Genomic DNA, 22,696 nt, shown 5'->3' on the forward strand with positions numbered 1-22,696 from the left:
ACCCCACGACCCCCGCCTCCGGCCCCCACCACACTCCACTCAGCACCGGAGCCATGACGCATCACACTGTGGGAGGAGAGGACATCGGACAGGTACCGGCTGGGGAGACAGAAAACATATGACAGACATGTTAAAATGTGTAATTTTATTTCTTTGAACACCCAAAAAACTAAACTTTTTACCAGCTCACCAGAACATTTATTTTGAGATAAACAGTAACAGCTTTGAGCAGATGGATCTTGTCTAAACCCCACATTAAAAAGGCAGCAAAACAGTCCGTGTCTTTTAACTGCGTCAGCACATCCTAAATGACTTTGTGATTCGAATCCGTCCAATTGTGAAAAATTGATTTTGGTGCAGCTGCTTTATTGCATGGAACTTCAATTTGCATCTACAGCCAGTAAAACCCTGTCCCTGCTATTTGGATCAGATGACTCTTTAACATGAACTGATACAGATCTAAGTACAATAGCTGCCCACTGCTCCTAGTACTAGGATGGGTTAAAAGCAGAGGTCAAATTTCACTGTGTGTGTTGTGTGCATGTATGTGTGACCAATAAAGAGGGTTTCATCCTCCGATTCTATCTTCTATGTTTAATAATAATGCCATATCTTCTGTTATGTGCAGCCTTGGCCAGCAGGGGGCAGCACAGAGCAGAGTCAGACTGCAGTGCAGGCTGGGATCTGCTCAGTCTGCTGCAGTGGCCCTCACACCCGAGCCTCCACCACTTGTGTCTGGTCTCTGCGCACTGCATAAGCAACCTCATCACGTCTCTGTCTGACAACCTAAGTTGGGTCTCGGTGAGCTGATGTTATCACGGCTGATTTATGGGGCTGTGTGGTGTTGCGGTGGCACACGTTGAGGGGAGGCAGTGGCAGCAGGGATGAGCTTTTTTGCTACTCTGTCGTATAAAAACTCAGTAGTTTCAGTGTGTGCATGTGATAGGGGGTAGACATTAGAGCAAGAGTAAAAGAATGATTAAAGAGAAAAGGTGACATGCAGATTGATTGACAGTGCATCTATCCAGCTGCTCTTATTTGCATGGCCTTCTATTTCAATCAGCTGAGAGGCAGTTACAGCAGATCTGGCAAGGAATTCGATGACAGTGACAAACAAGTGTCAATCTATTGTTTCCTTGTGGCATTTTTTACCTTTAATTGGCAGTTTAGAAATAAGGAATAGAGATGGGAGGAGTTTGACATGCAAGAAACCCTTGTGGGAACATGGCGTGAACAGTTTTGACAATGTGCTCCCTCATCTCATGTTTTTCTGCCGTGTGTATGAGCCAAACGTGTGTGTGATAGCACTGTATTTAGTGCCCGTGGTGAAAAACCCCATTGTGTCTCTCTGCTCATGCTAATGCAACCGGGGAGAGTGGGGCTTTTTGCTCTCTTCGGATTCTAGCAGTGAGGAAGTTTTGCAGCTCATCAGACGGAGCTGCAGAAAAAGCCAATTTTAACTTTTTCAGAGGGACACAGAGGAATTCCTGTTTCTGTTGAAATACTGATTTGTTTCTCTCCAGAATGAATATACACCGCGGCTCATGTTGCAGTGGAGAACGCAACCTTACCTTGACACCTGGGATGATTAGTCAGTTCGGCCTCGCCTGGAAGAGAGGAGATAAAAAATGAGAAGGGGAGGATTAATGTTTGGTGGAAGCTGAATATTATCCTTGGAAGGAGGGAGGGGGGGGCTGTTGTGTGTGTAAATGTGTGTGCACATGCATGAAAGTACACTGGGCAAGTGTGTGGGAGAGCAGCCAGGGACTCGTGAGTATGTTTGTGTTTTTTAATACCCATATCAAATACAAATTGGACAACAGGCTGCCTGCAAGCTTTCAAAATCACACACATACACCTTAAGCCATGTACTGCATCCTCAATATTCTTTCCCACACACACATGTGCACTTTATTGACCAGTCTGCCCAAGTAACTGAGAGGATAATAACCAGGTGACATCATCTCTAAATTGTATCATATAACACATGATATTGACTGTGTTCTCCGTTTCTGTTCAACATCATGAACGCACGCGTGTACAGACAGACAGACAGACAGACAGACAGACAGACAGACAGACAGACAGACAGACAGACAGACAGACAGACAGACAGACAGACAGACAGACAGACAGACAGACAGACAGACAGACAGACAGACAGACAGACACACACACACACACACACACACACACACACACACACACACACACACACACACACACACACACACACACACACACACACACACACACAGTCCCTGAGCTGCTGTCAACAAGCGTATTGTTAAACCTCTGGATCTTCACTTTTTGTACATTCAGAGACTTTCTAAAACCTTCATGACCTTCATCTCATAATTTGATGTCATCAGATCTTCCAGCTTTATCACGACTAACATGTGATCGTTTATTTTTCTCGTCCGTGGGGCTTGTGTCCAGGTGTCACTATCTGCCACTTTGTGCCAGCTTGTGTGCGTCTCTGCTGGCACTTAAACCAGAATAATTACCGGCTGCCACAGCACTGTGTCTCCATGGCAACATTCCTTCTTCCCATCAGCGCTATTTACGGTGGTCGAGAGAAAATCTAAATCCACAGAGATGTTTTGAATGCAACTCATACTGAGGTGGTGTGGTCTTGGTTTGAGGGTACACATGTTTTTAGAAGATGATGGAGTACAAGTGGCTAAACTTCAATCATTTCAAGAAAATTATCTCAACTCAGGGTCCAACATGTTGCTATGTAGTCATTCAGTTGTCATGGTGATAGTTTAGTTGTTATCATGTGAGCAAAGTATGGTTATTAATTAATGTGATAACAGGTGGTGGTAAAGGTGGGATATCTTAACCGCTTGCCATTATGCTAACTTATGCTTCCTCACATCCCTCTATGACCCTGAAAGCATTCCCCTCAGCATTCAAGGATGTTCTCCGAATCTCTAAAACACACATTGACACCAAAATGAAGAGAAAGGGGGGCTTCTAAAACAGAGGAGAAACCAGTGTATATCTAACAGGAAGGCTGGAGGCCTTTGATCAAGTAGCTTAACATCAACACAGAACGTTATAAGTAATTAATGTCACTTAAGACTGACATTATGAAACCAAGTGTTGATCATTTAGCAGCTCTGGGTCCTCTGTCCTTGCATAGAGAAGACACAAGGACACCAGACACGAGGAAGGGAAGTGAGGAGACACGTTGGCATGATGAAAAGCACTCTAGTTTGCTCACTAGTGTCAGAAGCTTTGGAAACAAAATGTCTGACCTTGTGGTGAAACTTTGATTTTGTCAGGACCTTCTATGTTACAACAGTTGAGATGAGTTTAGTATTTTTTATTTCATAACACTGCAAAAAGCGTTGTTACATTTATAATGACTTGAAAGAAAAGAAAAAGGGGGCTCTCTTTGCATACGTGAAGATGCAACAAGAAGTGATGATATCCCATTTAATATGAAAAGTCAACTCTGCCACATAAAAAAAACTCCACCATCTCTACTTCAGTGGTATGAAGAACCTGTTAAGTAGAAACCCAGATCCAGCTCTGGATAACATTGCACACATTGCACACATATTTCCCAGTAGAAAATATGTGTGGCGTGAACTACAAATACTCTCCTCGGAGGACACACTCCATTCCTAAAAACAACTTGATAAACACCACTTAAAAACAGTTCAAAGGATCCTTTTCACTGTGGAAAACTCCTCACAGAGCATGTGATACGAGATACCCAGCCAAGGACTACAACTGCTCTCTCTTATGCTGTCATTCTCTTTCTCCCGGCGCGTTCAGCCTCTGATGAAAGAAACCAGGAGCTCTGGAAGAGAGACAATCGGTGTGGCTGTCTTGTGTTTCATGCCATAGAAAATAACCGCCAGGAAAAGCCATTTGAGAAGGAATGTGTTTTGGAAAAAAAAAAGAGGCAGAAATCCAAATTCTACCCTCATCCAGCTGTACACACACAAACACACAGACTAAGGACTAACCACCATAACCTCCCATGCAAGAAAGTAGAGCCAAGGAGTCAAGGAATCCAAAGTGATCCCTGCAGCTCTACAGGCAGAACCCTACCTGAGAAGCAGTGAAGCGAAGCAGTCAGAAAGAGCCGCTCGTATGTGTTGGACAACAGTGAAAGGAAGAAAGAGAGTCTGAACATCCAAAGGGAAGAACAGAGCTCTACTTTCTGTGGATGCTTGTGGCTGCGTGACACCTCCCTCTGCAGGGTCCTCTGGGTGCACACAGACAGGGGAAGGTTTACAGCTGGATGGCTGCGGAGAAATGAGCCCCAGGAAGCTTCTCAGAGGAGAGCCAGAGGCATTTCCACAATAATAAATAATCCAGTTTTTCTGGGAGAAACTTTCTTTAAGCAGCCTTGCTTGTAGCTGCAGGAAGATCTGAGTAACATTTCTGAGACTATTATTAATGAGTAAGGGGCATTTACTTGCACAGAACTGTTGTGTAAGCAGGATGTATTGTTACAAAAGCATTGTATACAAATAAAACGCTTCTTAGGCTGAGGTTATGTGATCTCTCAGGGCAATAATGCATGACCACAATGCAAATGAAACCACTTATATACAATATGTAGCTCTGCATTGTCAAAGCACAACCCAAAAGACCTTGTGAACACAAACAACAACACAGAACCCTGCAAGGTCTTTCCAACCCATTAAAGCAGAAACACAACTTCTTCGTATAACAAATCCCTATGAATAAAGACGAATCAAATTCAATGCAACAACAGTCCTTGAAAAATGGCTTGTGGGGTTTTTTGCGTTGGCCATTATAAAAATAATCTACCGTACATGGATGCATCACATAATAGACACACCACTGACCATCTTGTGTCCTAGACCGGAGGGCCATTTGGATGATGGGGGTTGGAGGAATGGGGGAGGGGAGAAGAAGGATAGGGGGACTGTTGCCAAGAGAGAGGAGGGAACGGGAGATAAAGGGATAAAGAGGGAGGGGGGGGGTCATGAAGATGTTCAGAAAACATAAAGCAACCAAATAAAAACAGAAAACAATGAAGAAGTGAGAGGACACATTTGAAAAAAGGAGGTTAACTAAAGAAAGGAAGAAGCGGCAAGAGAGGGGAATTAGAAGGCCCACATAGTAATAGTGACACACACACACACACACATATGTTACAACCCCCCAGGGAGGGTTGATGAAATATAGCTTCCCACAGGCTGCAGTGCAAGAGGGACCCTGCCCTGACTGAGAGACAATACAATCACACACACATCCGTGCACACAAAAACATCCAGAGGCACGGCCATACCTGCTCATCTGAGTGCCTCGTTACAAATAAAGAAACCCACAAGTTTCAGTTCCTAAATCTGTGTGCGTGTGTGTGTGTGTGTGTGTGTGTGTGTGTGTGTGTGTGTGTGTGTGTGTGTGTGTGTGTGTGTGTGTGTGTGAAGCCCGAGGCCGAGCATTGTATGTCTAATTTACTAATCACTGTCTGCATGTGTGTACTCGTGTGTCTGGGAGCTTGTTGCGAGCAGGAAAACAGGTGCCTCTGATCAAGGGACATAATTTGTGTTGCCACGGCAACGCTGCCCATCCTAAGGGTTAAATGGTTTTAGCGTGAGAAATGGATCCATCCTCCCTAAATGGGGAAATTGAAACTGCATAATTCAGCAAGCCGCTTAGTTCCCTCCCTCCCTTTCTTGTGTCACAGAGATGTGTGTTTTATCTTCATCCAGTTGCAGGACGGCTCCTCTCTATTGCAACAGACAGGAGCAGTATTTGTTAGCAGCTGCAAGCGTTTATATTGATCTCCTTCTGGGGACCTGTTATAAAGAAATATGAAGAATTTTCCCGCCGAGCAGATTCCCTTTTTTTTTTCATAATTGAAAGACATTCAGAGAGATCCAACAGCTGTGAAGCTTCATTCTTTAACATGTGGTTGTGTTTTCCTTTTCTTGCACGCATATCAAAACATTCGGTTGGTGAACTCTATCCTCCAGTCCAGCCGCTGTGATAAGTCATTCAGAAATTTCAAAGGACGGCATGGTGGTCTCGTGGTTCACCGAAGAATTCAACCTTCTCTTTTCCTGAATCCTTTCCCAGCTGCAAAGCCTCAGAAACAGCAACATGTGTCTTGTGTCCTTCACATTTAAGCTCTCTTCTCCTTAAACATTTCTCTGTCCTGTCCTAACCTCGCAGACCAATTACAGTCCACTGAGGGTCTGTGGGTTTGTCTAAACAAGTGTGTGTGTGTGTGTGTGTGTGTGTGTGTGTGTGTGTGTGTGTGTGTGTGTGTGTGTGTGTGTGTGTCTGCATGTAAAATCTGCCTCGAGTTAATGTCACACGGCCCCATGGGAGAGAAATATTTCCTCTCTTCCGTTCCCTGATTTTGAGGACACTGATGACCGTGAAGTCTTGGGTTGCCTGCAGATGTTTTTCCGCACAGAAACGCTACTGAACCAGAAACTACTGTATTCAAATTGGATGCACACAAGGCTTCAACTCAGCTGCTCTACCGCCTCCAGCAATTGCTTCTCCAACAACCGTTTGTAAAACACGAAGCTCTGAGTATCAGGATATTTCGTGACAAATAAAGGATGGTAACTTTGTTTAAAAAATGTATATATGTGTGGTATAAATGGCCATTTCCTCTCTCTTTTTCCTGCTTTATCTGTCGTCTTTTTTGTCCATGCCCAAGGCTGTTGCTCTGCATTTAAATCATTTGGACCTGATTCTGTGAGCGTTTGTTCAACTAAGCTCAACAGTGTGTGACTGTGTGAGGCGCTGACACACTCTGCAGAGAGAATACTCACTCTCTCGGTCTCAGCCACAAACATTTAAAGCCTTTTCAGTTCCTCCTTCCCTCTTCTTTCTCTCTTTCTTGAAAAGTTGCTTTCTCATGCTAGCTTAGTGGCGTCTTCCTTACACATGACAAATCTTTCAATTTCAACCCTATTTCACAGACCCTCCTCAAGCACATGAAGTACTGTGGGTGTTATGGGCTTCACCCATCAGTAAGAACACGAGTGTCTGCAACTCCCAAAACCACGACTGCCCTCTTGATTTGACTAGCAAAAGCTGTTGCTTAGCAAGCAAACATCTGCAAAATTGGAATGTAACAAACTCAAATCATCACACACAAGACATTTAGTTATTCACCACATCCTGACATAGCACTTTTACTCCCCTCGCTACGGCAAACTCAAATTGATTAGCTTTATGACGGCGGTTGCTGCTCGGCTAATAATAAAATGCTGAAACAAAGCAGACCTCAGTAATTGTTTGCTAGGGCAATTTTCTGTGATTAAACAAACCAGCTAGGCATGTCATCCGAATATGTAAATAGAAGCGCGGGGCGTGAACATAAGAGATGGATTGTGGTACTGATTTCAGGGTTTGTCACATGCATTGTAAGTGACCTTTTCTGCAAACAGTTTGGAGGGGAGTTTGAACTGTTGAACTCTGGGAATTTGAGGATGAAGAGCATGGACAAGGCTGCAAAGTGAGCGGGCTAACAAAGGTGTGTGTGTGTGTGTGTGTGTGTGTGTGTGTGTGTGTGTGTGTGTGTGTGTGTGTGTGTGTGTGTGTGTGTGTGTGTGTGTGTGTGTGTGTGTGTGTGTGTGTGTGTGTGTGTGTGTGTGTGTGTCAGATTGTGGGGAATGGGAGTGAGCAGCAGCTCCAGAGAGAATTAGAGGATGTCCTCATGGACCCCTCGGTAGCCGACACTGGACTCAGGTCAGAAGCAGGAATGGAGACCCTCGGAGGAGAGGGCGACCGCAGCTCTGTTGCCACGACAGCGTCACCCGTAGCGCCGGGCTCCGACCCTCTGAGTGCTCCGCCACCCAAGCTGGAGATGGTGCTTCCTGTTCAGACGGCACAGGAGAGCGAGTTGAACGAGAGGTCGTACCGAGGTGAGGCATGATGGGACTTTTCTTATCCTACTTACTTGTTGTGACTGACAAAGAGCTCACACAATGGCTCTTATCTTCAGCTTTATAGATGGGTTTCTAAGCCTTTCAGAGGAATATCACAAATTCTAAATCATGCAGAATACTTGAAGTCAGTCAACTTCTATCATTGCCTCTTTTTATATTTGTATCAAACACGTTTTTTTTGCCATTTCTGTCATCTTATTGTCTCCTTCTTTCAGTTGTTGCCTGAATTTCAGTGATAAATATGAATGTTTATCTCACCTATCTCCCCTCTACACATTCACTGTCTAATTCACCTGATTTCTACTTTGCACAAGGCAACTATGCCTTTCTCAGCAGAAAAGAATATTGATGTTTGTCATGAAATCCTAATGGGATTCATAAAGTAATCAGATTTCTTTCTATCCTTTCACCTTTTTCCACCCCTCCCTACACCTTGCCCCTCTGCAGCAGATGAATCCTCATCAGAGGGCAGTCCTAGCAGTCCCATCCCAGATGAAGACAGCGTTGTGTTCAGCCAGCTGACATATCTGGGCTGTGCCTCGGTCAACGCCCCCCGCAGTGAGTTGGAGGCCCTCCGTATGATGAGTATCCTCAGAGGGCAGTGCCAACTCCCCCTGGACGTCACACTGTCTGTGCCAGGCGTGTCTGAAGGCACTGTCAGGTATGGAGAACATACAGATGATTGGATTCAGTTCTACAGTGGGCTGTAACATACACATGTGTACATACAATATGCATATCTTATTGCGTATTAAATTGGTTCTCATGTGCACATTATCAGAGGTGTCATGATATTGATTCTAAACCAAAAAAATGCTTAAAATGGTATAGGTAATTCTCCAAATGTTGTTTCCTCTTTGTCTCTGGAGAAAACAAATCTGAAGAAATGCGAACAAATCCTGGGGTTTGAAATCAAAACTTAAATAGAATCCTGGATTTTAGGAATCACGACACCTAAGTAAACCAACAGCTTCTATTAAGGCATCAAACAGATATATTTGTTATTTATTTTCGAACAGGTTGCTGGACCCCAACACCAGTACAGAGATCGCCAACTACCCGATATACAAGATTCTGTTCTGTGTGCGCGGCCATGATGGCACACCAGAGAGCGACTGCTTTGCCTTCACTGAGAGCCACTTCAACGCCGAGATCTTCAGGATCCACGTGTTCCGCTGCCAAATCCATGAAGCGGTGAGTATTCGGTCATTAATGAATTGATATTTGTAATTTTAGTTTAACTATGATTACTGACGACACATTTAATGGATAGGTTGACAATTTCAAAAGTCAACAAAACTTAAGCGAAACTTCGGAATGCATTTTTGCACAAAATGACGACAGTGGCCTACATCACTTCCATTACATAGACCCTCCAGAAAAACGCGATTCTGCGATCGCAGAATTTACCGCATAATCAGCAAAATGGCGCAGATTTTTAAAAGGCCGCATATTTATCAAAAGGCCGCATAATCCCCGCATTTTTCCACACAAAGTTGAGAAAAAAAAAAGTTAACTCGTCTTGAAGTGACGTCACCAGCTCGCGCATCACAGAATGTAAACAACACTGTATAGAGTGAACGTGTGGAGCTCACACGATAGAGAAAACACCAAGATGAAAAAATGTAATCCATTTACCGACGAACATTTCTACTAAAGACCGGGCAAAAAGTGGGGGGAAACTATTCTGCACCCCGTGCAACTGTGTGTTGGAGTATAAGAGAAAATCGACGCTGGCGACCCGCTTTGATTCATTCAAACATTCGAAAATGCTTTCTGCTGCTGCGGACAAGAAAGCCAAACAACGCACGTTCACCGAGGCATCAACCTCCAAAACCCTTTCGAGGGCTACAAGAAACGAAGTGAGTAGCCTACAAGATTGAAGCTGGTCAGATAACGAACGAGTAAATGAAAACAGAATGAGGCGGAGAAGTGTGTGTGTGTGTGTGTGTGTGGGGGGTGTGTGTGTGTGTGTGTGTGTGTGGTGTGTGTGTGTGTGTGTGTGTGTGTGTGTGTGTGTGTGTGTGTGTGTGTGTGTGTGTGTGTGTGTGTGTGTGTGTGTGTGTGTGTGTGTGTGTCAGATTGTGTGTCTGAGCATGTGTGCGTTGTTTGTCAGTGCGTCATTTTGACTCCTGCTCTCCAGCTAAATTGATGCTGAACTTAAAAAGAAACGGAACTATTCTCACACACACACACACACACACACACACACACAGCATTAGAGTGAAAGAGGAGTAGATATGACCACATCATTATTCAGTGGCTTTGGCCTTTCTGTGTTGAATATCCGCCAAGATAAAGGGATTATCAGGGTGGATGGAATAGGATGAAGGATGTTGTGAGTGAGTGAGTGAGTGAGTGAGTGAGTGATTGAGTGAAAGGTAATTCATCCTAAAAGCTGCTAATGTAATGCAACAGATGTCTGGAGACGCTTGATCTTGTTCTAGCAAACATGCACCAATAAACATACACACGCTTTCCCTATTAAAGATGCATTCACACACACCAATATAATCATTTAGAGAAGAAGACACACCCCTGAGCTGTGGAGGCTGCACACCATCACCGCTGCTCTGGAAATTGCTGCGCAGCACTTCATTTATCTCTTCCTGTGACACCAACCTTTTGGACAAAAGGCACAGGCGGAATTGATAGAGGTGTGTGTGTGTGCGTGTGCGTGTGCGCGTGTGCGTGTGCGTGTGGTGTGTGTGTGTGTGTGAGCAGATGAGCAACTCAAATGGAAATGTGATCCGTCTTTACAAGGCTCTAACCACAGCAGGGGTGGCTTTATTAGACGACCCAGACGGGGCGAGTGGCGGGGGGTCCGAATCCCTTTGTACCCTCTTTAAAGTCGCACTATATCACACCATGGCCGACCGTGCTTGAGAGGGAACACAAGTCTGGTTTTGCTCTTGTGTGTGTTTCTGTGTGTTATTCTGAGGAGGGGTTAAGGAGAGAGGATAGATGAAAAAGTGAAGGAGTGGATGGAGGCTGAGGCGTGCTGATGAGGCTTCTGACCTTTCAGCGAGAGCCATTTTTCAGACAAATACTCCTACTGGCTGGGATGGTTTAATATCACACCACAAGACACACACACATGCTGAGCATCTTCCTCACTATGTTACATGGTTGATGTACTTCTTCCCCTCACATTCCACTCCCAGTTTCCTCTAGTTGTCATGTATTTAGTCTTTTTGCTTAAATTATATCTCTGTTCTTGTCCTTTTTCTCTTCATCTAATCTGTCACTATGTTGCCTCTCTTCCTTTCTCTCCATCCCCCATGCCCTAAACCCTGCTCTCAGTCCCTTCAGAGTCTTGTCCCTCTCCACACCGTAACATATTCAACATGTCTGCCACCTCATAAAGATATGGTAAAATATGGAAGCCTGCAAGGACTCAAACGTCCACCCCGTCCAGTAGCTGGGGGTGGGGTGGACGTTTGGCGTGGTCGTGGGGGTTTGCAGCCAAACTTACATGGCAACCTCTCTTAGAGCAAGAAGGAGGGGGGAGGTTGTTGCAAGACATGGCAACCTTCAGACAGCAATCTTCAGATTTCTGGTTTGGTTTAATCCGTCCAGCGCACGCCTGAGCAACTCCAGTAGATTGCAAGAGGTAGATACGGCTCTGCCTCCACCTTTCTCACAATTCAATTTGATTTCTCATTTCACAAGCCGGAGCTTATTCTATGGCAGTAAGTAGAAAGGGCGTTCAGCGGAGAAGAGGCACTCCAGGGTCAGAGTGGAGGAATAAAAACAGCAATGTATTTGGAGAGAATGTGCACAAGTTGTTGATTTTTTTACCGTTTTAAAAGGAATAGTTCAACGTATTGGGATTTAATAAGGCATAATAGCACTTGCAGCTCATTAATTATATTATATTATATCTAATGATATACTTCTGACATCCTGGATTATTGTCAGCACTATCAGGTTGCCAGGTTTTACAAAGTCACTACACATGCCAGGACAAGGCAAGCACAGACACCTATAAAAGCACAACATGTGACATTTACCCTTTATAATAATGATATCATGTGTTAACTAGTGAGCTTTAGAGTTGCTGGTAGTTTGACTTTGCTACTTTTAGACACATTACAGGCTAGCTGTCCTATTGTTTTAATCTTTAAGTTTAGCTAACCGGCTGCTGGTAGTAGATTCATATTTAGTGCATAGACACAGAAACGGTATTAATCTTCCCATGTAACCCTCAGCAAGAATGCAAGCATGTGAGTCATTGCAAATTCCAGCTCACACTCAAAGAAGGCATGCTCCACTATCAACCACACCTATCACCTGTTGTCATTAGCGATGCAACAAACACGCACTGCAGGTGTCTCGTTAAATCACTACTAGAGACACAAACTGCATAATCTTTTCCCCTTTCTAAAAACAGCTTGTTATATTCAACAGTGACATGAACTCGAGTGCCAAATCATGTATAATAGATATATAACACTGTAGAATATTTATTTACAAAGCGCGGTGGCTGCCACAGTCCTTCTTAAATCAGTTAATGGGGGCGGCACAGAGTGTCCCAAGGGAGTGCTGAAAACCAAATGAACCAACTGAATGTGCAACAGAGCAGCAAACAGAACGCCTGCTGGTGGCGGAAAATCTGCTGTCAGTCACAGACACACACGTACGCTACTATTTACGCACGCACACTCGGGAGTTTAGGCACACAAATGCGGCGGGAAATGGACATGCACGCGCACAGACTCATCCGAATAGAAATGAACCAATTAGCAGGCATCAGACAATCAGCATGAGAGAGAGATGGAGGGAGAAAGAAGGAGGGAGCCGAGGGAAAGAAGGCATTAAAGCACTCGGTGGGAAGGCGGCAGCAGAGAGGAAAATGCAACTGAGACACCTTCACACTCTGACACCTTTAAGGAAGCTCATGTGGCCAGAGGCAAATCCATTTCCTTCATCAATAAATGACTTGAAATCATGTTGTTTTTGTTACTAAATAAAACTGTTAACAGGGGCACCGGTTGCTCTGTGGGCCGATTTATCTGCCATTATACAAACACAATAGAGAGGTAGAGTTGTGTAGTTGGTTCACTTGACTTTGTGGCAGTCTGCATCATAACCTCCCATTCCGCACATGTGCAACTTTTCATAAAGTCCACCGTGATCAATATCACTATGTCAACTAATCAATCACAGCCTGGATAGGTCGGGTCACTGAAAAACATTTTCAACAGCAAACTTTCATAATGTTGGACTCATTGTTTTATTTTGTTGGTTGATTATTCACAACTTTTCTTGTAAAGGCCATAATAAAGGATACAATACAGCTTTATTTATAAAGCACTTGTGCACAGTGCTGTACAGTCAAATAACAAAAACATACAAAAAAAATCACACAGCACAGCTCACACACCATAAAACAAGTCAAAACAATAGACAATTTAAAAGCAATAAAAGCAACAATGTTAACATAGAACGTAACGTAGAACAAGTATTAATGTTTGGATTGCATTGTGTGCGGTGTAATCGGTTTTGGGGGGGCGGTGATCTAAAAGTCAATTTGTTGTGTTATCTATAAGGGACATAGCTTTAGCCGTATACTTGCCTTTCATTTGTTTTCCTTTACCCGCTTGTATATACACCATCATTCGGACACACACACATCTGATCTCTAACCTAACACACTCTTCCACAGTGCCCATCGAAAATCAAGAGCCATTATGTTCCAACATTGGTAAATTACCTCTCAATGTGCCTGACTGCAAACTCATATCAGGCCATTAGCAAAGCCCTGGATACTTAACACAAACTGCACAACACACACACTCCACCACGCTCTGACCTCTCTGGTGCTGCTGATGGGGATTTTTCCTGTTCCGATCACCAAGGGTGAGATGTTTAATGCAACATATGACATCATGTTATAGTGATAATGACTTGGCTTTATGGCTCTGCTACTTAAGGACTTCCTGAAGGTCTATCAGTGCAATATCAATTATCGGAGCAGACAGGATGTTGCACAGAGAATCGGCAAATATTTCTCAAAGGGAAACGGACATGGTGTCTTTAAATAGATGCTGAGTGAACAAAACAACCTCCTGATTTTGTACAATGTCACCATCTCTATCAGCTCTCCTGCTGACTTTTCTCTGCTGTTAACTATCCAACAAAACTATAATGAGGATAATCTTTTTAAAAGAGCACAAACCCCAGCTCAACTTTGTGTGATTTTTGCTTCTGCAGATTAGCAACCAGTTTACCACCATCGGACACAGCAAGAAGCAGGACATCATCTCTTGAGGAGGAATTACCAGTGTGAACAGAGCCAGAGAAAAGATTGCTGACTTTGTCACTAAGCTGCTTGGGCACACAAATGACATGTGCAATCCCCTCATTCCCTCCAACCAAAATGTTTCCTAGAAATCTCCATTGGAGGGCTTAGTTATGAAAATGCACACAGTGGACACTTATGTACTGTTTAGGTACTCAGGATGCAGTGCTAGGGGGCCACAGGATGATGCATTCAGGGGCATACCGTACACAGGAGCATTCCACTCCCACTTTCAATTCCAACAGGGGCACAGTCAAGGTTAGAGAGTCCACCAGGATGTGTTTGTTTGTAAGGGAGTTCTTCCGGGGGTAAGCTCTGGTGTGAGGACAGTTGCCAATTGTACTCCAGTGAGGAGTCTAAAAATATCCCAAACACACACATACACATTTCTGAGGCTTATAAGCTAAGGAACAGAGGGTAGAGAGCGGGATTCCCTTGAGGAATCAGTGGAATGTAAACAGGCCACCCACTCACACAAAATCTCACACACACACACACAAACACACACACACACACACACAGCTTAATCAGAGGCCGTGAGATGACAACCTCATCTGGAAAAAGATGCTCCAGAGAACAGCAGAGTTTGTTGGGAATGTCCTCTTGGTTGACCCTCTTTGTCCTCAAAAAAAGCCCAAATGAGAGGCTACAGTAATGCTGCTGCATGCTGGGAAATCTGTCAACTTTCAGCCTTTTGTTTTGTACGAAACGTCCCAAAATCTAACAGAATTCTGAGTAAACTGATGCAGCTGCACTCAACCATACTGGTGACATAAGCGCCTCAAGATAAACCAGGGGTAGTAAGATTTAAGGAAAAAGTCAGACAGTATTATTCTTATTATCCCTGTGAGCGCACGCATACACGCCCAAGCACAATACTATCCTAATCCTATGTATGGCTCAGATAAATGACATTAGTCCTTCTCCATTTATTAAAACCCTCTGGGTCACACACACCCTAATTTCTACAATCCTCAATATGTGTATGTCACGTACCCATGATGCATTGCAGCTGCTTTTCAACAACTTAAATCACTTGTAGCAGAGCAAAGCTTTGGGGTAGGGTGGTCAGTGGCATTCATTTTACATGGGGGTTTTAATAATGCACATTAAGTTGCCAAACCCCTGCTGTCTTTAACACTTTCTCAGCCATAGGACGCCATTGTTTTGTTATTAGGCCTCTGGCCCACATAACCAGCTGCTCTGGAACTGACTTTCTGGGTCGCTGGGGGATTACTGTATGGCTAACACTGCAGCGTTCAGTCCTGGGGGCCACAAATGGGTCAAACTCTGCCTCATTTGAGAAGCAGCAAAACACCCAGTGGTAACCTTGAAGGCTCTTTCCTTGGAATCTGAAATCCACAACGGGCTCTCTGTGTTTTGGCTTCTCCTGGTCTTGTCTTGTGGTTAGTCTTGCTGCTTAGCACCGTATGTTAGCCTTCCTCCTGCATGTGGCTAGCTAGCAAGCTATTGTTCTGCTGACAGGCCACTAATAAACAGCTGGTTGCACCCATGTTCCTGTGGAGAAAGTAGCCATAACTTCCACAAATAAAGCCCCCGAGGAGTTTGAAGTCGTCTGCCTTTGAAAGGATTCTTATTGTTTGAAGTTCTTTTTTTAGAAGGGAGTGAAAAATGCATTTTGCCTTTCAAGTCCACGCTTAACAGGGTGTTTTCTTTACAAAGATTGGCCATGAAGACACTGATTTGTTTTCAAAAACCTCAAGGGTGAAGGGAAAAGCACGTCTAATAGAATATAAAAGCCACACAAGATCACACTATTTCTTGATGGCTATAGTGAAAGTCATTTTAACATATTATAGTGGATTTAAGGTGGAAATGCAAGTGGCTTCCTCAGGAATCTAAAATAGGACTATATGGAGAGAAGATATATCAGAACTGAAGCTTTTTAGGAGGTTCATTTGATCATTTCTAACTACCGTTCCTGTCTATAAAATACAACTTGGCTTCAAAAGCACCTTCCCCATCGATCCTCTAACTTCCTTAATTAAAAGGAGAGGACAGTTGATGTGATAATATAATTCATGTAATGGCTTTATGTTTCCCTGTATGGTTATGAGGGCCCATTAAATCTGCCAGACTGCAACAGTAAAAGAGCCGAGCTGAGAGGCCTTTCCCTTTCATGTGAAGACACGTTAGGGTGAAGAAAGTTGTACCGGATGTTGGGAGTGAGTCCAAAAGGCCCCCACCTTACCCTCTAAGTTTGCTTGAGGAAATGAGGGAGATAGAGAGGAAGTGAAGTAGAAGAAGACGTGAATTGACTGCTGAAGCACAATAAGCTGCTGGGAGACTCAATTAAGACCCCTGAGGAAAATATATGCACCTTTGGGGGACAAATAAAAAACAAATTATTGACCTTAAATAATTGGTGTTAGATTCACGCACAGTTCAAACTAAGCAAAGAGGTGCTTATTATCCAACTCAGTGACTGAACTTTATCAACGTCTCGAGCTGATGAGCCATGATGATTCAATAATGATCTCCATAGCCTGATTATGGGATTTGTTGAGTGGAGAATTACAAAGATTTTCTTTTAAATGAGGCGCAAAAGCAAGGACAGGAAGTGTGTAAAAGGTGTGATATGGGACATATGTTACAACCTGGACTCACACCCGCTACCCACATGGTGTTCATTAGTGAACTGACCCATAAAGAGGAACTGCTGACAGGGCTGCCAGGATTCAGTCGTACAGTATTCTTCATGGTACTAAAACACATAGAGATTTGTGTAGGCCAATTACCCGTTTACATGCTCTTAATTTGTTTGTGTACAAAATACGTAAATCGAATTATTGTCTGGGCTTAAAAGTGACATGTTCTGACTGATAACTCTATTTTATAATGGCCATTGGTCTTGTAATGACCCGCAGGACAGGCTAAACAATACAAACTACTCCACATATACCACCATTTGTTAAAAACAGCTCATCAAATGTGACGATTTTCTGTCTTAGTATCATTATTAATTGACAACCATTTAGCTGTCAGACAAATTGTGATTTTAAAGCATCACTTATGGCTTTGATGACTCATGGTGAACATCTGTTATTATGTTAGACTGTCCATGAACTAAATTATTAATCTGAGGAGTAAATTAATAATTTATTAATTTCGTTGTAGCCCTACAAACATTGATCGCTTTGTCCCTCCACAACAGATTCATGCAACTGTGTGAGAGAGAGTGTAAACAGTGCCAGAGTGTTTGTTGTATGACCGACACCCGATGATAAAGAAATGCTTGTTAACATCCCTCCCTCCTGATGTTCGGGGCTCGGACACCCTCCCCAGGTCTTGTTATCGCTCGGAGGGCCGTGTCGCAGTAAAGCAGCGTGTCCTAATAATAGGCTGTAAAGATGCCAAAGCATAACGGTGCCCTCAGAACCACTCAGGGACGCCTCGCCGGATTTAAAACAACCTTGAAGTGTGTCGTAAGAGCGCATACGAGTTGACACATTCACACAAAGAAATCACAGACGCATTACAGGTCGATTATCCCTGATGACTGGTTGGCTTTGTACTTCAGTGGAGTGTGTCTGGGGTGTGTGTTTGGCCTTATGTCAACAACTAATATGCTGCAATCATGTTGTCAGTGAGATGGAAACAAAAAGGGCTGAATGGATTGTTGTGACGGTTAGAAGTCACCGTCAATATCTACTACTAATCTTATAATGATTCTATACTAAAGGTCCATAACCCTTAAGTCATTATAGGCTTGAACCCCATATTAACCCTTTATAAACTTGTCACTAACACGCTGCGGTTTAAGATAACAATATTAGTTGGTTTATGCAAAGTAAATCATCTATGAATTCCTGTTGACACCCTACTTTGCAGAGCTCAGCTGAGAAGTGGCTCCTATCCTTTACATAGATGACAAACAAAAAAGTTTGAAGTTTACTCAAAAAGTTTGTCTGCATACATTTGGTTTGATATGACTTCCTGTCAGTGTGTGCGTTTGCAGGAAGTGGCAGGTAGACTGTGACTAAAGTGGTACCGGCTGCTGGGAATGCAGCAGAAGCGAGTCACTGGCAGGAACTGAGCGATTTCCATACAGTACAGAGTCTCACTCACTCTTTAACACACAAACACACACACTATGTAAAGGGAGAGCTGTGTGTGTGTGTGTGTGTGTGTGTGTGTGTGTGTGTGTGTGTGTGTGTGTGTGTGTGTGTGTGTGTGTGTGTGTGTGTGTGTGTCGGGTCCTCCCGCGCATTTGTTGTAATTCTCCCATAATCCTTTACTCTGCGAAATGACACAGCTGCCAGACACATCCTCTTTGTTGGCGCCTCTACTCCTTTCCTCTCTCTCTGACACACACATACACACACACACACACACACACAGACACACAGACACACACACACATCCCAAAGGCGCATTGTGATTATTTATGCAATAGTCATAATAAATGAAATTCTATTAAAAGGATTTAATCGACTTTAGAGCACAAACATGCATTCATCACCATGACGACTTGATAATTGAAAACAAACAAGGCCATTCATAACGTACTATCTACTAATTGTGAAAGAATAAAAATCACTGAGTGTGTGAGGAGGAAGATGTAAAAGGGTGCTTGCTTCCTGTTTGCGAGGAGAGAACACACCCTGCTTATGCAGCAGTTTTATTAACAGACAAATAACGGACACATTTCGCAGAGCACGCAAACTTTGCTTCCTTATTCCCAAATCATGGGGCATTAGACTTGTTTCTATAAATCTCCTGAAAGAAGTCTCTGCCTATATATTCATAAAAGTACACCAGGCTTCTCCAGGTACAACATGAAAGGGGGGATGCTGAGGGAATCAGGATACAGAGCGCCCACATACTGAGCACTTTGGTGATGCCAGTCGGCCCGTCCTTCCTCTAGCAACCCTGTAACCCAGGGCGACAGGGCCGTGACGATGCACAGACAGAACAGAACTCAGTGGTTCTCCATTTGCTTGTTCCCAGGAGGCTGATAATGCAGAGCTTTTAGTTATGTGCACACAAACAGACATGCATGGACAAATACATATATTTATGAGGTACAATAAGGCCTTATAATAATAATAATAATATAATACCTTGAATAATACCTTCACTATTGCCTCATGATCTATTTTTTTAGCTTTGAAAACGCCATGTTCGCAAGTGACAATGCAGGAGGTGCAAATTCAAGTGAGGAAAATATCAACTCTAACATGTCGTGCAACAACTTTTTTGCTAATCGATACGAAGAATCCCTGTATTTTTGACATCGCAATATACAATGTATCCCATAAAACAGAAATCTTGCAATGTAATGCTTTGCAAATTTCGTGCAGTCCTTGCACACAAAAGAATACATGTAAGAATGAGGGCAACGTCAGTACAACCCTGTAAACACTTGTATTCATACGAAGACAAACTCTTTTCCTCTGCTATTATCTAAGTGATTGAGTTACTGGAAAGCCAATATGCTACCTCGCATTGAGAAAAAGGAAATCGATGCTGTTACACTATCCATGCAATTCATCAGCAGCTAACAATTCAGAAAGATGTTGAGAGCCATTCGACAAATACAAGCCAAAAGACAGAGCATGAAGAGCAAGTAGTAGCACACGTCTGTGGATGTGTTGAGGTGAGTGAATCAATTCAACCTAGGGCTGCTCAATTAATCGCGATTACGATTATGGCTTGCAACGATTACGAAAACAACGTAATCGAAATAAAACGATTATTTTTTTATTATTACTTTTTTTTTTTGGTTTTTCATTTGAATTATACTTAAAGTTCAGGGTAATCAACTGTTAAAAACATACTCTTCAAATGTTTTTCTCCAATAAATGGATGTTTTCAAAGTCAATGAATAATCGCATTTAATAATCGCAATTACAATTATTGACCGAAATAATCGAGATTATGATTTTTGCCATCATCGAGCAGCCCTTATTCAACCGCACCCCAATATTCATGGGGAACTCCACAGAAGGAGAAGTAGTGTTTCAGGCAGCGTACAAAAACTGACTTGGATTCAACAGAACTGTGATGTGCTTTCCTGCAAATTCTTGTTGACTGAATCTGTGCATGCTCGGCTGAAAATGTCAAGTTGGTAAAGCACAAGCGGGATAACTCTGCTGGAAGAGATGAGCACGCTATATGCTAACTTACAGCCATCAATGGATGCAAGATGACAGGGCAGAAAAAAAAAAGTGGTAAAAAAGCTCGGAGTGAACCGGCAGTGCAGACATCAGATCAAACGGGATGTGAAGTTTCTGGAACAGTGATGATATTGCTGGAAAAACACCACAGGGGGCTTTAGGTTGCAATCTCTGCATAGCTTCTGTTTACTGATTCAATACAGAATCACACACATTAACCCACTGCTTTGTGTTGGAAGTCTCCAGAGGTTTCCCCCCACATCTCTGCAAATCTGCCACGCAGGGGTGTCATCGTCCGTTTATGTTGCTTAAACCAGCGATTATAGCGTTAATTCTGAGACTATTGTGTGTGGAACAGGCAATGCAGAGTCATTAGGGGTGTTTCTTTCAGCGTACAGCATGCTTAATGAGAGGGCACGGACACGCTGTCCGAGTGATTAGTTACTGCAAAGGCTGAGGGCCAACACCGATTCCTGTGTGTACGTGCACAAAAGCAGGGTTTCTTTTACATTTGGAGGGAAAAGGCGATGGTCTATGTGTGTGTAAAACTGAGACTGACACAAAAAAACGGATTAAGTTTAAATAATCTGTTTTGATGCTGTGTATACATCATGAGAATCCCCTGTTTTCATCATGTTAAACTGCTAAAAAAGCTACATTTACTGGAAGGAGAGCTGAAAACTAAACCCATAGGCACAGAGCCAGAGATCTGTATTCAAAAGCCAAACCCTACAAGCTTTGTTTTATTATTTTCACGAGGCATTGTGTTGCTGAGTGAAACCTAAAAATAACCTTCATAACATGGTTGAAAAGAAGCTAATCCCCCCCAGCCTCATTTGATACTCTGAGTCACACTTTTAATTTAATGCTTTACGACCGCGTGTGTTTATTGCCACGAGTCAGGGTATGTGTGTGCATCATAACAAGGAGAGGGGAAAGTGCTTGTAAGGGATGGGAGAAGAGGAAACTGATGAATACAGTGAGGTGCTGCTGTGGAATTCCCCCAGCCTGCGCCGCCCTGCCTCAGCACTGCAGCAAACACTGCGCACTGATTTTTTCTTTCCTATGAAACTGACACAAGAGGAATGAATAGGGTTGTTTTTATTTAGAGATAAAAGCAGGCTTCATCAGAGCGTCTTTTATTGCTCCAGACAACTTGAGAGAAAACAACTCTCTGAACATTTATTCGAAACAGAGCATCAATGCAGCAACAAAGCAGAGAAATTCAAACTCCTACAAACAGCAACACTTGTAGGCATGGATTCAGGTTATGTTTAAATCCTTTTTGGTCCAAATGAACCATGATAATCTTCAGTATACATTTAAGTGCAAGTCATATATTTGAAAGGGTTTATTAATCAATAGATTGACTGACAGAAGATGAGAAACTACTTTGGTCTGGATCTCTGCTTCTCAAATGTGAGAGTTGATATTAAATATATCTGGGTTTTTTCAACATGTTATCAAGAAATGACCTGCAAATTAATCTATCATGAACATAATAACATGGTTGCAGCATTAGCATTTGAACAGTGACGGCCCGTCCACACGGTGGCATGCGTTAAAGCTTCAACGCTTCTGCCCACTCGCTTTGAATGGGGGGACGTCAAGCTTTGCCGAACTGCATTGTCGGAGCGTCGCGTCGCTTCGCTTTGCTCGCGTAGCTCGTTTCAAAAGTTGAGCAATGTTCAACTTTTGAAGCATCGACGGAAGCGTCAGCCAATCAAATCATATGTCAGTAGCAAAGTTCTAGCATATCAAACCGGCGTGCTTGTGGTCCGGGGCGGGAGATTCATGCGATTGGTTGTTGGTCGAGTTTCAGACACGCCCGCCGGCAAGCTTCAACGCACGCCGCCGTGTGGACGCTGCGTTAACATAGCAATGCTTCTTGCTAAATGCTGCTAAGTGCCCACAAGAAAAACTGCTTACATGTTTAGCAGCTGTAATTTCATGTTTACAATCTAAGTTTGGTAATTTGGCATGATAACATTTTCTAAATAGATGAAAAACAAGGCACAGATAATGGGAATTAGTTTAGAGGTATTTAGTGATAAACAAAAGCTTTGGAGAAATATATAAATTGACATGATGAAGTACTTTTGGAAAATCCATGGACTGACCAGAGTGTTTACAGTTCAGCCTCAGGCGAGCATGAATGGTATGATATCATTTATAAAATCATTTTGAGACATTTTACAAGGAGGACATAACATTGGAAAATATTGGATTTGAGTGCTAAGAACGTTTTGTCTGTTATGTCTAGTGAACCAGCATCGAGCAGGTCTGATTACAACTTGGATTTCCTGCTGTCACTTCCTAGTCTGTCTGAGATACATTTGCTATTG

General features: G+C 43.1%; 1 protein-coding gene and 1 long non-coding RNA gene across 2 annotated transcripts; one reads left to right on the top strand and one right to left on the bottom strand.

Moving 5' to 3' along the window:
- Positions 1-6: 6 nt before the first annotated feature.
- Positions 7-4,172, bottom strand: LOC104963669 (uncharacterized). Its single transcript, XR_800341.1, has 3 exons — positions 4,069-4,172; positions 1,572-1,607; positions 7-99 (listed from the first exon to the last, which is right to left on the bottom strand). It is a non-coding gene; the product is annotated as an uncharacterized lncRNA (long non-coding RNA).
- A 3,435-nt stretch (positions 4,173-7,607) lies between these two features.
- On the top strand, positions 7,608-9,128 carry LOC104963685 (rab GTPase-activating protein 1-like). The gene is made up of 3 exons (XM_010792304.1): positions 7,608-7,883; positions 8,355-8,568; positions 8,927-9,128. The coding sequence occupies exons 1-3, from the start codon at positions 7,676-7,678 to the stop codon at positions 9,126-9,128; spliced, it is 624 nt and encodes a 207-aa protein (XP_010790606.1). The 5' UTR covers positions 7,608-7,675.
- Positions 9,129-22,696: the final 13,568 nt, after the last annotated feature.

Source organism: Notothenia coriiceps, unplaced genomic scaffold (genome assembly GCF_000735185.1).
Source record: "Notothenia coriiceps isolate Sejong01 unplaced genomic scaffold, NC01 NC01_scaffold00036398, whole genome shotgun sequence".
Lineage (NCBI taxonomy): Eukaryota > Metazoa > Chordata > Actinopteri > Perciformes > Nototheniidae > Notothenia > Notothenia coriiceps.